General features: G+C 35.3%; 1 protein-coding gene across 7 annotated transcripts in view; it reads left to right on the plus strand.

Moving 5' to 3' along the window:
• CCSER1 (coiled-coil serine rich protein 1) overlaps positions 1 to 14,479 on the plus strand; it is a 620,464-nt gene that overhangs the window by 519,329 nt on the left and 86,656 nt on the right. Inside the window, exons 10-11 of one of the 7 annotated variants that reach the window (XM_048941947.1) lie at positions 4,708 to 4,755; positions 6,896 to 6,907. The exons of 5 other annotated variants lie outside the window; for them this stretch is intronic. In XM_048941947.1, the coding sequence (XP_048797904.1) occupies positions 4,708 to 4,716 (9 nt within the window). In that variant the 3' untranslated portion in view covers positions 4,717 to 4,755; positions 6,896 to 6,907. Of the gene's footprint in view, positions 1 to 4,707; positions 4,756 to 5,578; positions 5,988 to 6,895; positions 6,908 to 14,479 lie in introns of those variants that run through there. One more of the 7 variants, XM_048941946.1, reaches the window with a different exon arrangement.

Below are 14,479 nucleotides of genomic sequence, written 5' to 3' on the forward strand. Positions count from 1 at the left end.
ATGGTTCCATATGCTGGGGAAGCTGGGGAAAAAAACTCTTTTTCTTCAACTTGCTCTTTTCCTCTGAGTAATTTTAATATAAGCTACAAGCCTGTTATAAACAGCAGTGCTTGCGACAGCTCCTAACTTCCTAACTACTACTCTAGCTTTGGGTTACCAGAGTGTCTTAGCTGCATGTTTCATAATATTAACAGACTTTAATTGCTGAAATCTTTGAAGCATTTTCAAAGAACTTGCCATATTTAACATAGAACACAGTCTAGGCACTCTGAAAAATCCTAGACTTCTTCAGAAGAATCTCATTTAGCATCCCTTGTAGTGCAAGAGATACTTAACATATATTGGGTTCCAATTTAAGTTCTAGCAATTTTATTTGCTCTTTATTCTGCAGTTACTTATGTTTTTTGATGATATCATTTTTTTTTTCCTTTAAATTATAATGAGATGAACAAATGATAGATATTCCATGTATTTATCCTCTGGGCTGTGGAAAAATGAAATAGTGGATAGCTGTTTTGCAGTTATGCTACTGTCCAATTTAGATTTTATATGGTGAAAAGCAATATGATATTTCAGTGGGAATGTATATACTAGTGTTAAGTGAGTGGAGGGGAAAATTTTGATGAAATGAAATCCCTATCAAAGTCTGTAAAACTAATTCATCCTCTTGAAAAGCATTTGCAGTATACTAATGAATTTAGGTAGCAGCCTTGAGATTTCATGAGGAAGTTAAGGGATATCCTTTCTTTGGCCATAACAACTCTAGAGAAATGTTAATCACAATCACGATAAAGCAGCTAAGCAAACTTTTTATTTCAGATATGGTTGTAATACAGCGATGTCAGCAACTTTATGACTTCCAGCAGGGCCTTCTAGAAGATGCTGGATGCAGGTGTTTGTTCAAGTCAAGCATAAATAACACTTGCCTTTTTCTCTTGCTATTTGTTGATGGTACCAAGTCATCCAGCTCTCATTTTGTGGGGCAGTGGAATGTCTGCTGCATTTTATTGTGCACATGACTATGCATAACTAAAGAGTACCTTGTGCATGAATCTCTGATGCCCAAAGTTTTCCCATTTAATTTTATGTCAAAAGGCAAAATGATTAAGGGACTGATGAGTTTGGAAAGGAAGATTATTCCAGTCAGCAAAATGGTTGGAAGTAAATTGATTGATTAATTTAAATCCTGTCCATGGAATACAGTGTCTGAATATGATATATATGAAGAGTTACTGCCCTAGAGAATTAAATGCAAAGGCCTAACTCTTAGTCTCAAGGCTGGATACAAATCCTCATGATCCTGCTCCTGTAAAATTGTCTTGTCACTTTCCCCAAGCATTCAAAACTTTCAACAAGGCCAAACTCACAAATCCCATCCCTTAGCCTTCTGTTTCTGTGCTGACGCCACATTCAGAGTTAACCTACGTGAAAGTTTAGTAATGCAGATCTTTTCCAAACCTTCCTATAAATCTCCCTGTCTTCCAGTGCCATGTAAAATTTGTTGACAGAAGATGAAATGCACAGTTTTCGGGTGCTGGCTAACCATTTTATTAAATAATTAATCAGAAATACTCCCTTTCATTCCAAATAATATACATTCTACACTAATTTTTTTTTTTTTTTAAGTATTTGGTATTTATGTAGCATACAGCTTAAAATTGATATGCTCACCACCCTAACGAGACTTTCTACCCATCTCAACAATTATAACAATTTGTCCCAAGACTGTAGGACCTCAGGTAGAGAGGAAAGTCTTCCTCCTGGTCAATTAAAATCAATGACTAAGTGATGCAAACTTCACATGAGTGAATTTCAACTGCAGACAAAGTAGTGTGTGAGCCTCTTGCACAATTAAAGCACTGATATATCCACATGGGAATACGTGAAGTTGTGGGAGTGCTAGAGCCTTCTGCAAATTATTTTCCAGTCTTGTTTTACTTAAAAATTTTAATAAAACGTAAGGTGACAAAAGTTGTGAATATGTATGTGTATCAAAATGTCAGTGAGTGTGTCTGTGGTCACCTTGTCAATGAAGAATGTAGCACACTGTACAGGGAACCAAATGAGGTGGGACAGAGCTTTGGGTGGTTTCAGTGGGACCACCTGTGCTAAACAGCTACTAAGTCTGAATATTGATTCTGGTGGTTTTTTTTCATCTAGGATTTTTTTATTCATTATGAGAGATTACTCCTCTAATTAGTCCTAAGTAGACATTTTGTAAAGAATTTATGGAGTCTCAGCTTGGTTAGATAGCGTTTACCTTTAGTTTTTTTCTCCAGTTGTTGGCAGTATCCAATTAGTATTAGAAGGTGTTTAACTTTTGCCAGTTAACCATGGCTTTATTGACGTACTATCAAAATTTGCCAGAATCTCTAATTGAAACTGCTGATAGATTTTCCGGTTTAATGAAGTCATTATGAAGAGGTAACATGGTGACTTTACTTCCTGTGTCAGTAGATTCAACTGCTGTTTCATCCTGATGCTTTCAACTTAATATTTTACAGTGACTTTCAGCTCTTTGATTTATATTGTGACTTTAAAGCATAAGTTTTTGTGTGCATCCATATTTTAGTTCTGTTTTATTTTCAGACTTATATTCTCTGTAATTGAAAGCTGTGATGCTGCTCAAAGGAGAATTAGGTAGAAGAGGCAACTTGCCATAATTTCAGCATTTCTTTTCCTTGAGATATCAGTTACGCTGCACAATATGTAGCAGTTTTTCTTTGCAACTTGGAATTTCATCTTATCATCTAATTATTACTAATTAAGTAATTACAATTAATTTGAACATAATATTGATGATTTTTCATGTAAATTACCTGAATAACAGGAAAAGTTGATGCTATTTTTCATCATTAAATGCTTACTTTAATTCTGTTTGGTTTCTCAGTTTCATTCTATCATGCTGTTCAAAATACAGTAACAAAATATATGAACTAAAACACATAGCTTTTCGAAGATCATTTTCTTAAATAAAAAATGCATAGGGTAGATATAAACTCTGTTTCTAGTAAATAGGATTGTTTGATTGAATTAATTTTTCACTTGTTTGTTTGCTTAGAGGATGCGTATCAGATGTTTTACATTGATTTCCTAATTACCATTGTTCGGTGTTTCTGAGAAAAAAAAAAATTGTATATATAGAGAGAATATACAGTATATATATGCAATAATATAGGATATAAGCAAATGACAAGTAGACAGTTATGGTAACTCAAAGGAGTCTCAATTCAAGAAATTATTTTGTGGATGCGCATTAGCCTTTTTTAAAAACAGTATTTACATTAATATTTTCCTCTCTAAAAAACTAATAAGATCATGAAGAGAAAAGGTTATCACAGAATCAGAGGGGTTGGAATGGACCTCAAGAGATCATTGAATCCAACCACCTGCTAAAGCGGGTACCGTATATTAGGTTGCACAGATAGGTGCCCAGATGGGTCTTAAACATCTCCAGAGAAGGAGACTCCACAACCTCTCTAGGCAACTTGTTCCAGTGCTCCATCACCCTTACCATGAAGTTCTTCCACATGCTAGTACAGAACTGTCTATTTACAAATTTTAGGCTATTAATCCTTGTCCTATTGTTAGGCTGATACATATTTAGTTTCTAATGAATTCATATTCTAAATAATAGAAATGCACTAGGATCCCAATTTGTATAATTGTACATCTTAATGCAAGTCTAGAAATCCAGTCCTTCAGCTTCTTTCATTTTGTGTACTTTTTATGTGTAAAAGTGTATTGCAGTGAAAGATGCAAGGATTGCCTCCTGCCACAATCAGTAACTTGACTACTTACTGTTAAAGAAAAAGTAGAAAAACATAAATTTAAAAAAACATCCCATTATGTTGTAATTTATTTGATCTGTTTCTGTGGGTTGCTTTCAGAAGTTATAACATGTTGGCAGTTCAGGCTACTCTTTAATTGGACCAAGGTAACTTAAAGTTTGTGAATACTATTTTAGTGTAACACAGGTAATAAAAAAAATACATATAAACACGTCAGATTAAGATTGGTAGTTAAATGTATATCATTTGAAAGGCTGTGTGTAGGAGTTGTGAACAGTCTCACTACTGCTCAGTGTTGCCATTCACTTGCTGACAAATCTGAATATCAGAGGTCTCCTCCCACTTCAGCCTCCCATCCCTGCTCTCCCTAACTGTAGCAGACCTTTTTCAGGGGGAAGGTTGCCTGAGCTGCATCTGTTTAGGACTAAAGAGGAAAAACATGAATCTATTCCTTCTCTAGAGATTTGAGATTAATTTGAAGTGGTTCTCCTCATGGTGATTTAACTGAGATTCTTCTCCTGTGACTGCAAAAATGTTAGATAGGTAGGTTCAGATACTTGATGATGAAAACAACAACAAATAAAGAAAGCATAACAAGCAACCTACGGTGATGCTGGAATGTACACAGTCTATAATATCCGAATAATTGATAATAATGCCAACTAAAATGTTGTATTCACAGGAGGCCACTCTCTTTTTACTGCTGTTATAAATTGTGTGGTCTGCAAAAGTATGCATTGTGAAAACGCAATTATTTTAGAGGTTTCAGAACTAGGTTTAAGTGGGCATCCTCCAGTATATCCATGTTTTCATGTTCTCCGTGTCTGTTTTATGTGTTTTTATATCATTCTCATTCCTTCCTTCTCTTCTTTTTCTTCCATCCATCCATTGTCACATCTTGCATTCTTGATTACAGTGTGTGTGATCATTACCACCGTGTGAAGGCAGTTCCCCACATCACCAGGTATGGTGCTACATTTCTCTGGAAACATTTATTTGTGTTTTAAAACCTATTCAGTGTTGTGCACTGTTATAGTGAGATTCTCTTTCGTTAGCCTCATTTCTCCCTTTTCTCCTTTTCCATTAGATATGAATTACCATTCCTGCATCTTTGTTGTTTGTGGGTTTGTTTTTTTTTTTTCTGATTGTCCATCGGTCATGGCCTGAACCCCATAAAATTTTAAGTGGTTTAACAACCACTATGGTGTTTCATTTTGAAGTGCTCCGAAGCTGTTCAAAGAGTTTTTATTGCTTTTATTGTGATTGTGAACACTTTGTTAAATGCTTGATACTCAACTCTAATGGTAATGGATGAATAAACAAATACTTTTTTTTTTTCTCTAATGGTTTGAGCACTATGTGTCCAAACCATATTTCATCAGTATTTCTGTGGCTTTCAGAAACATGTTAGGTACAGGCTGGTAAATGGCTAGCTGATTTTCTTTTTGAGAATGTCACAACCTTCAAGTTACTCATTTAGATACAAATTTTTATGACTTTCCTAGTATGTTTCTGGATATCATTGGCTTATATTGATTAGCTTATATTGATACTTCTGCACTTCAGCAGAAAAAAAATTTCATCAGAACTGTTGCAAATTAGATATTGTTGGTGATGGTGGAAAACTGTCTTGCAATCTCTTTAAAAAAAATTAAAAAGTTAATGTAATTAATTAATATGCGTTCATGAGCTTTTGCGGAGTTGGTAAATATACATGTTAATCATTAATGATTTAGTTCTATGCATTATCCTTAACGTAATGGCCTTCTCTATATACAAATTATCAGTTCTGGAGCTGATGGAAATGAGTATCACCCATCTGATTCTGATGACGACACATCTCAGTTACCATTGGATGACAGTTTCTTCAATTCAGGCTGTGTTTTGAAATGTCTTATGGCCCTTATGACTCTGTAAGCTGCAGCATAATTAGAAGTGTAACTGCTCAGAGTGAGGGGAAATAATCTTGTAAAATAAAAAGCTTTTTTCTGTTACGACTATTTCAGGGTTCTTCAGTCATCTCGAGATCTTTCATTCTTAACTCATGTCTCTGCAACTGTTTAACAACTTAATCATTTTCAATATGCATAAACATTAGTTATTTTCTGCTTAATTTCCTGTTTTCCTAAAGGAGGTTGGTAGTAGGTATTCCGTCTTTTTTTCCAAAATTGAGATTGTAAAATGATGAAAAGATGAATTTGTGTACAACTTTTTCTCGTACTGAGTGGTAATATTAAACTTACTGAGGTTGATCTCGCAGAGTGTATGGAGAGGCATTTAGAGTGTGCATTGCCGTTAGTAAGATGTGATCTTCAATAGCTGCAATCTGTGGCTTCATAGCATTCAACCTTTAAGGTATATTACTGTAAGGTCAAGCCTAAAAGAACTACAATTTCTTTCCTGTTACGTTCCAACCTGTTTAATTACATTTCCTTAATGGATTTTTCTCTATTATTAGTGAAGTAAAAGATGGGGGATGTTAAATTAGATATTAATTGCCTCAATTAAGCCAATGTATAAGGATCATGGCTCAGTTATGGTTGTCACGTGGGATAATAGCTTTGTTGTGACTACTGTAAAATCACATTTTGCAAAAGTAAAAATGTAATTTGATTCAAAAGAATTAAAAATTGATTTGTTTTGACCAGTGTGCTTCCTAGATAAGGAAGAACAGGAAAAGTTGAAATAACTGAAGATGGGTAGAATAGAACGAGTAGTTGAGTGATTGAGTGTTATCCTGTTGATAGGCTCACTCAGTGGTTTTGCAGCATTCTTGGATTCAAACTAGTAAAGACAATTTGGCATTATAAATTACTCAAGTCACATATCTACACAGCATGTCCACCCTACTTAAACTAAGATTTAAATCTGCTTCCAAGTTGATGCATTCCAAATTTAGAAATGGCTTTTAATTCATATTTTTATTAGTGATTTTTAAAATTTAATTTATAATATAATAGACGTATTTCTTTTCATAAGGCATTCCACGCTCATAAGTCATGTTTGTACTTGGTCATTAAACAGTATATTGTTGATATCTTGGGTTATATAAAAATATTATTCCAGTATGATGTAGCGAGTTTACAACATATTTTTTTCCACAGATCATTAAAAGTCTGACAGAAGATTTTCTTTCAAGGCTGATTTGGATTTATGCAGAACACGTTCAGTTATAAAATCAAGCAAACAGTACTCCAACTGCTTAAGTTAAACAAATATATCTAGTTTCATTCATGAAACACCTGGAAATCTATATAGTTATAATTTTACGTGAAACCAAGAAATCAAATCTATTTGCTATTTTATTTAATAAAGAAAAGTTCTCAAGTTTCAGTGAAAATGTTATGTAGTTGAACTTGAAATGCACAGCAAGTACGAATGTTTGATAGAATTAAATGCAGACGCTGAATCACAGTGATCAGATGTTCTCTATTAACAAGAAGCATCTTTTAAGAAGATCAATTTTTGTAACTCAGAGAGCCAATCCCTTTTGTTACAGATTTTAATTGAACAATTCACTTCTGGCACGCTACTGTAATGGACAAATTCCAGAGGATAGAAACAAAGGGTACTGTGTTTCAGTAAATCTAAACAATAGATAAATGATACTCCAAGTCAATTTAAATGTCGTTGTTGTTCTTTTCAAGTCTAGTTCTGGTCCTTTAGAGATCTTAATTAGTGTTTGTCAGCACAGACTGGGAAGAGAAATATGTCCCCATTTTATCAGTACACGTTGCTTCCCTGCACTGCTGCAATTAGGCTGGACAAACTTCATGTAGCTTTTGACTCTTGCTGTTTCTTACAGTTTTAATTTCAAGCGCTTTATTAAATGAGGGAAAATTTCTTATGGCCCAATGTATTCCTGTGAGTCTTTGATAATTGGAATAGTCCTTTTATTTCCTTTTCCATTTGTATGAGCTAGTTAAGAGTGTTCTACAATAGACTGAGGCATTGAATGTTTTTTCTTTTCAGCAGTGTAGCTGCAAATGAAAGCAAGATAGTCTACCAATTAGTAATTCCAAAACTTGTCTTTACCACAAAAGTATTTTTAATACTGGTTGTTAGTCATCAACTTTTTTTTTTGTACTGGAGTATCGAAGTTCCATGCATGATACCCCTGGAGGTCTTAAAGTATGGGCAAAGATGTGTGCATACAAGGCTTCAAGTCTCCTATTCCTCAATGAGACGCTGCTTCTTTCAGTAATAATGTTTTAAGACAGGAATCATGCCATGGGTGTTTGTTATTTGTAATTTCAAGTCATTTTCTAAAGGAAATGGTTAGAGGCAGGATCAACATTTATAAAAATTTATTCTAGAAGAGCATGCCATCTTACACTCACAGTATTCACTGTGGGCTGATAGGCCTTTGAGATCTACTGCATTTTGGGGTTCCTAATTTCCTGTTTACTTAAAGTTGCATCAAGGCACAAGACCTTCTCTTCTGCTGCTTTGCACATAACCTCAATTTCTGATGTTTCTAGTGTTATGCTGAAACCATCCTGACATTGTAATTGGACATGTCAATATAAATGCTGCTCAGGAGGAGATGAAAACCTTTCTTGTGAAATTGTTTGCTTGAATTGCTGTATGGTTCAGAGGTAGTTTTCAAATCATCTAGCCTTCCAGAATAGAAATTACCTGTTATTTTAGTTTCTTTTACCAAATGTCTTAATTGCAGTGTATTTTTTTCAGATATTTTATTAAAAATAAATAAATAAAATCTTGTATAGTTATACTGCCTATACTGCCTAAACCAACCCAAACTTTTTTTTTTTTTTAAATACGTTAAAACATATTTCTAACATAGGAGAAAAGAAAAGAAAAGAAAAGAAAAGAAAAAAAAAAACAACACATAGAAGAGGGACACGTGTATGCTCAGTGGTGTAGCATTTGCTTCATAAATAGCAGCATAGCTTCACATTAAAAATAAATAAACAGCTAGGCAAGAGATCATTGAGGTTTTTAAATGTAGACAAATATATTTGTCAGTAGTTTGAGGAAGAAAATATACCAGAATTCACTGAAGAATATGAACAAGAGCTTGGACAGTGGAGAAGAGGTTTTAACTGGTTATTCAACTGACAACAACAGGATGGAAAGAAATTGTAGCAATCAGATACGTGGATGCAATTAAATTGTGTCCATAAATGTGCTGAGAGGGATTTCATGTAGGATTGTGGATCTGAACTTCCATATTGCTATTCACACTTCTCCTGTCATTCCCCTGTCCGTTTATTCTGTTTCTGCTCTTTCTCTATGTTTGCACGTAGGTACAGTGGGACCAGTCTCACTTCGTGCTGTTTCTTGCTTTATTCAATTGTTGTTCTTTTTAATGCCAGTTTAGGAGTAAAGTCTATTGAATGCCCTGACCTCAAAGTTCTAAATTGTGCTCTATACCATTTGTATTCTGTTTGAGCCCATAAATCTCTCCTTCTGCATTGGCAGAATGCTGTGAGGGTGGACAGAACTAGCCTGCTCTGCCTGAACCTTTTTCATTAGGGGAAACATATTAGAACAGGCTCAGAGATGAGAGACTTTGTCCACACAGCTGAGAAGGGCATTGGAACAATATTAGTCAAGAAATAACCTTCTGAGTGCACCTTTCTCCTCCTCTTCTACTTTTTGCAATGAGAGAAGCTTCTGCCTTTCTCCAGGGGAGGATGCAGAGTGCTGAGATGCCCCATGGATTAATGGCAATACTTGCAGTCCTGAATCAGTAGTTCTAGCATAAGAGAGAATTACCTTCTTCAGCAAGCAGCTTATGAAGCACTATTTTAAAAAATAAGGAAAGTAAGGAATTCATGGTCCTGATTAAGGGTTATGTTTTTTTCTCCAGGGTCAAGTATTTGAAGTTGAGTTGTTGCCTTGTCCAACATTTACTCAACTAACTGCTTGTTAGAGTCTAACTTGCAGGCAGGCACAAAAAGAGTTACAGGCGGCAAAACAGGAGAGAAGGAAAGAATGGGAGCAAAATTGATTGGGGGGGGGAGGGGGAAGGGGTCGGGAAGGGAATCAAAAGGGATATTTCTAAGTAAAGTTTGTTTGTGTAACACTCTTATGGAACAACAATTTTTTTCACAGCAAAACCTTTTCTTACCTTGTGTTACACTATATTACTCAGAAGCAGATCAGTGCTGGAGCAATATAATGACAGTACTTGGGGAGGGGATCAGGTCAGTATTCTTCAGAGGATTTTATCACGTTTCTTTCAATTTCAAAAGCATATATACAGAGCATAAAAGCAATATGTGTGTTTACATATTAATTTTAGAAAATCCAGCTTTACAAAAACTTTAGTGGCCTCTACAAGCTAGTTATTTATTAGTTTCTGTCAAGGACATCGCTGTGAGGAAGGAAAATCTGAAAAAGCTGTGAAGAGAGCGAAGGAATAGAACAGTTTCAGTACAAATCTTGGAGTGCTAGAAAGCATAGCCAGGGTGATCTAGAACGTTCAAATGAAAGAATATAATACAGGATGCAATGTGAATGTGTGATAGTGGTATAATCTGTGATAATGGTATGCTTTCAGGTTGTTTTTTTTTCTATTTTCATTGCAGGAGGAATGAATACAGTGAGTTCGTATTACTAATGTAAGAGAAAGAAGGTAGAGCATTTAGATAATTCTACACATTTTCTTAACCTTCAGCTGCATATCTTGTAATAAGCAGTAACATTTTCTATGTATTCTCTAGTCAATGGAGGAATATTTGAATACAGAGAGTAATGTGTATGTGACTTTTCAAAAGAAGATAATTTCAGGGATAAAAGATAGAGTTATGCATTTATGATTGCTGGTAGTAGCAAATGTCAGTCAGAAAGCTTATTCATTTTGGACTCTGCCCATACAAAGCTTTTTGGAATCACTTTTTGTATCTGTTTTGTATTTCATAGGAGCAGCACAAATTGAATGGGTTAAACTTTAAGTAAATCTGAAGTTTATTTTTGATCAATAGGAAATCAGAGTTTTGCTTAACAGAGCAGCTGTACCATGAATTGTGCAACTCAGAGAGAAATGTTGACATTCTTGAAGACTCAAATGAGCATTCAAGGGATAGACACATGGGACCCTTGTTTAACTAGTTTCATTGTCAGTCACAAAGACATTTTTTCTGCGTACTCAGAGTGGGGAAAAAAAGTATTTCTTTAATATATATTTATAAACTTGTGATAAGATGCTGGAAAGGACCACAGATGTATTTCATTTAGGGAAAAATGCCAGTAAATTCTAAAAGAGATGTCATCAAAGCTGACAGGATTAAAACACATTGACTAAGACTGAAATGGGAGTGTTGTGACAGCCTAGCGGGTGACATTGCCACTACTCCATACAAATCTGCCTATGTGGGTTTAATAGTAAACATCAGTTATGTTTTCATATCAAAGTTGTAATGCAGAAAAGCGATGGAAATGTAATAGTGTAATTTTGAAGGTTTACTGAATTGTGCAGATTTACAGTGAAAGCTGTAGATTTATGGGACGCTAAAATACAGACTACAAAGACAGTAGCTAATTGTTTCGTATACTCAGCAACTTTTTAAGCTGTTCAGTCAATTAAGTTCCTAAGAAGAAGTACTGAGCTCTTACAAATGTTGTTATGTTTATGTGGAAAATAATTTGCTGAGATGCAGGCAAAAATATAATACAATAGGCTATTTATTAGAGAAGGAAAATAATCTTCAATATGAAGTAAGCGCATTATACACATCAATGAAACTAAAACCATAAACCTTTCAAACTAGATTTACACATTTAGATTGGAAAAATGAGTTGAATGCGTGTTGGCAAATGTAAAGTTTTCCTTGGGAGCTTAATGTCTTATTTGTATGAAGCAGAAAATAATCAGAGTTGAGATTGTCTTTCAAAGTACACACAAAGGAAAACACGTAAGTGGGTTTTGTATTGCTTTAATGAGATCCTTAATTCACCTCACAGTATGTTGTTGTTAAAATGTGTGATATAGCCAAGCAATAAGATGGGCTGTTCAATAAGTTATTAAGAAATAAATAACTGTTGTGTTAATAAACAGTGAGCCAGTCTGATAGCAGTGTGAAACAGGTGAGGAAGTTTCCCTTGAGCATGATACTCTACAGTGTGCCATTTTCCACTTAAATTCTTGTTCCAGTTGAAGATCAAAGGTAAGGTATTAATAAAAGTCATGTCAATTCTATTAGTAATTTAGATGCATAATTTAAATGTGTGAATGGTAAAAGAACATTGTATTACTCAGATTTGCTCAGATTTTATCATCTATTAATTTTGTTCCAGATAAACCTGTACTGATTTATGTAATATTGTGCATTTGTTGTCAATGGATATTGTAGGAAGTCAGTCTAAAACTGAAGGCTAAGATTTTTTAACATTGTTCCAAAATCAAGCAAAAATTTTTCATGCCTTTCTGTCATTTTTGACTCATTCTATTCATTTATTTTCTCTTTTATTTTATCTCTTCATATCAGAAGGAACAGGTTTTAGTTTAAAGCAGTTCAAACAAAAGAGCTTCTCAACCATGCAGGGATAAACAGATTTGAGTAAGAGGTGGCACACTGTGCATAAACACTACATTTTCTGTTCCTTCATAATTAAGTTGCCGTGAGTTGATGATTTCTTCCTTGTCTTGACCAAATATTTATCTGTGTCACAAAACTCTTGAAGCAGTTTTCAGCTACAGTGAGAAGTTAGGATAAGAAATAAATAACTGTTTTGGTTTTTTTTTGTGGCAAAACCATAAGAGTCTTTTGTGTGAATTACTGGGGAAGCTTCATCTGTATTTTAATTGGCAAAAAAATGACAAAATTATGTATCAATTCAGTGTATGAGTTAAGCACCTTGCTTGGAATTAGTCTTAATGGCAACACTAGGAAGACCTCCAGAAGCAGTTCTGTAGCCATATGAAGTTGTTCGTAGATCTGTAATTAAGCAGCAATCAGTCAGTGCTTGACATTTCAGCACTTCAACAGCTGCAATTCAGAGGTATCAACTTTGACCACAAATCCCTCATTAAACTTCCCGTAAAACAGAATTACTGACTCTTATAATTGTAATCATGCATTCTGTTTTAAATGTTAACCAGAAAAAAAATGATTGTAGATCATTCTATAAATATGCATGTTTCTTTTGCCTACTTGTAAAGTTTTTAGCTGTGGTATGATACAAGTTAGGTAGGATGAGGTCATGGAGGTTTCTCCCCAAAAACAGTACATGGTACTTTAGCTTCAGTTATAAAGAAAAATGATGTGCTGTGGAGTGAAACTATAACAGTGAAAGATTAATTAGCTAATATTTGTGAAGCTCTGAAGATAAATCTGGCTGTGCAGTGTATGTGTGTTAAGTATTAATGCAACAGAGTTGCTAAAAGCAATTTGAAAGTGGGTTTGAGGGTTGTTTTTTTTCTTGATCCAGTCAGTTCACCTGAAATCTTCTGGTTTGTGAACTCTTTGCAGCTAGGCAAGTAAACATGCACAATAATCTCCCTGGCACAGGTGGATCAATACTACTCAATTAGGTTAGCTCGCACTTGTTTCACAGTCTATTAGCGCCTCTACATGTCTCATCAGACTAAATCCTTTGGGGGAAACTGAGTGGTGTATCATTCATCATTTGCAGTTCCTTGTCTCTGGAAGACAGAAAATAGAGTGTTTTGGGGATGGTAGTGACCACTGAAGGAGAATTCTTTGTGTTAAGTGACTGAAGCCTGAAGATGAATGTCCCTGCCCAAGCAGATTCTGAGCTTATGGGCTTCTCTCTAGATAGAAGAGCTGTAGTATTATATGTGGATCTTTCAGTATCAAACCAGAAATGTCATGGTTATATGTGAAAATTATATGGGAAAGTGCCCATGGAGTACAAACTCACTGTTTGACTCAAATAATCTTGGCAGTTTGATTTAACAGGGCAAATCTCATGTGGTTTCAACATTGCCTGACTTAAAGTGGCATGAAGACAGTGTGAAGTCATAGTTCTTACTATGAAGCTAAAGCTACCTTTTCTTATGTCTTGTGCATTCAACTGAAGTATGGTCTTGGACTATGTCTGATGTTTACCAAATATGTATTACAATGTGGTCTGCAAGTCCCCATAGTTGTTAAGAATAGTCACAGGGCTACACCATATCTGGCCAGGGACCTAGAGATGAACATTAAGAAAGGAATGTGCAAGTAGCACCATCCATTTAGTTGGATATGAAGAACTAAGTGGAACATGCAGTTCTAAATCCTACCTAATTGAAAGTTACTTTTCTCAGTTTTTCCAATATTTTAATATAATGTTTTGTTATTAAATTTGGCCCATTATCCCCTATTTAATGAGTACCTGCAGCACCTCCCCTATGAAGACAGGCTGAGGGAGCTGGGCTTGTTCATCCTGGAGAAAATAAGGCTGTGAGGTGACCTATTTGCAGCCTACAAACAGGAGGGGAGTTAACTCTGAAAGGGTAGATAACAGCAGGACAAGGGGAAATGGTTTTTAGTTGAGGGAGGGAAGATTTAGGTTGGATGTCAAGGAAAAGTTCTTTACAGAGAGTGGTGAGATGCTGAAACAGGCTGCCCGGAGAGGTTGCAGATGCCCCGTCCCTGGAGGTGTTCAAGGCCAGGTCAGATGGGGCCCTGGCCTTGAATTAGATGTAGAGGTTGGTGGCCCTGCATGTGGCAAGGGGGGTTGGAGCTTCATGATCCTTGAGGTCCCTTCCAACC

This window comes from Lagopus muta, chromosome 4 (genome assembly GCF_023343835.1).
Source record: "Lagopus muta isolate bLagMut1 chromosome 4, bLagMut1 primary, whole genome shotgun sequence".
NCBI classification, from domain to species: domain Eukaryota; kingdom Metazoa; phylum Chordata; class Aves; order Galliformes; family Phasianidae; genus Lagopus; species Lagopus muta.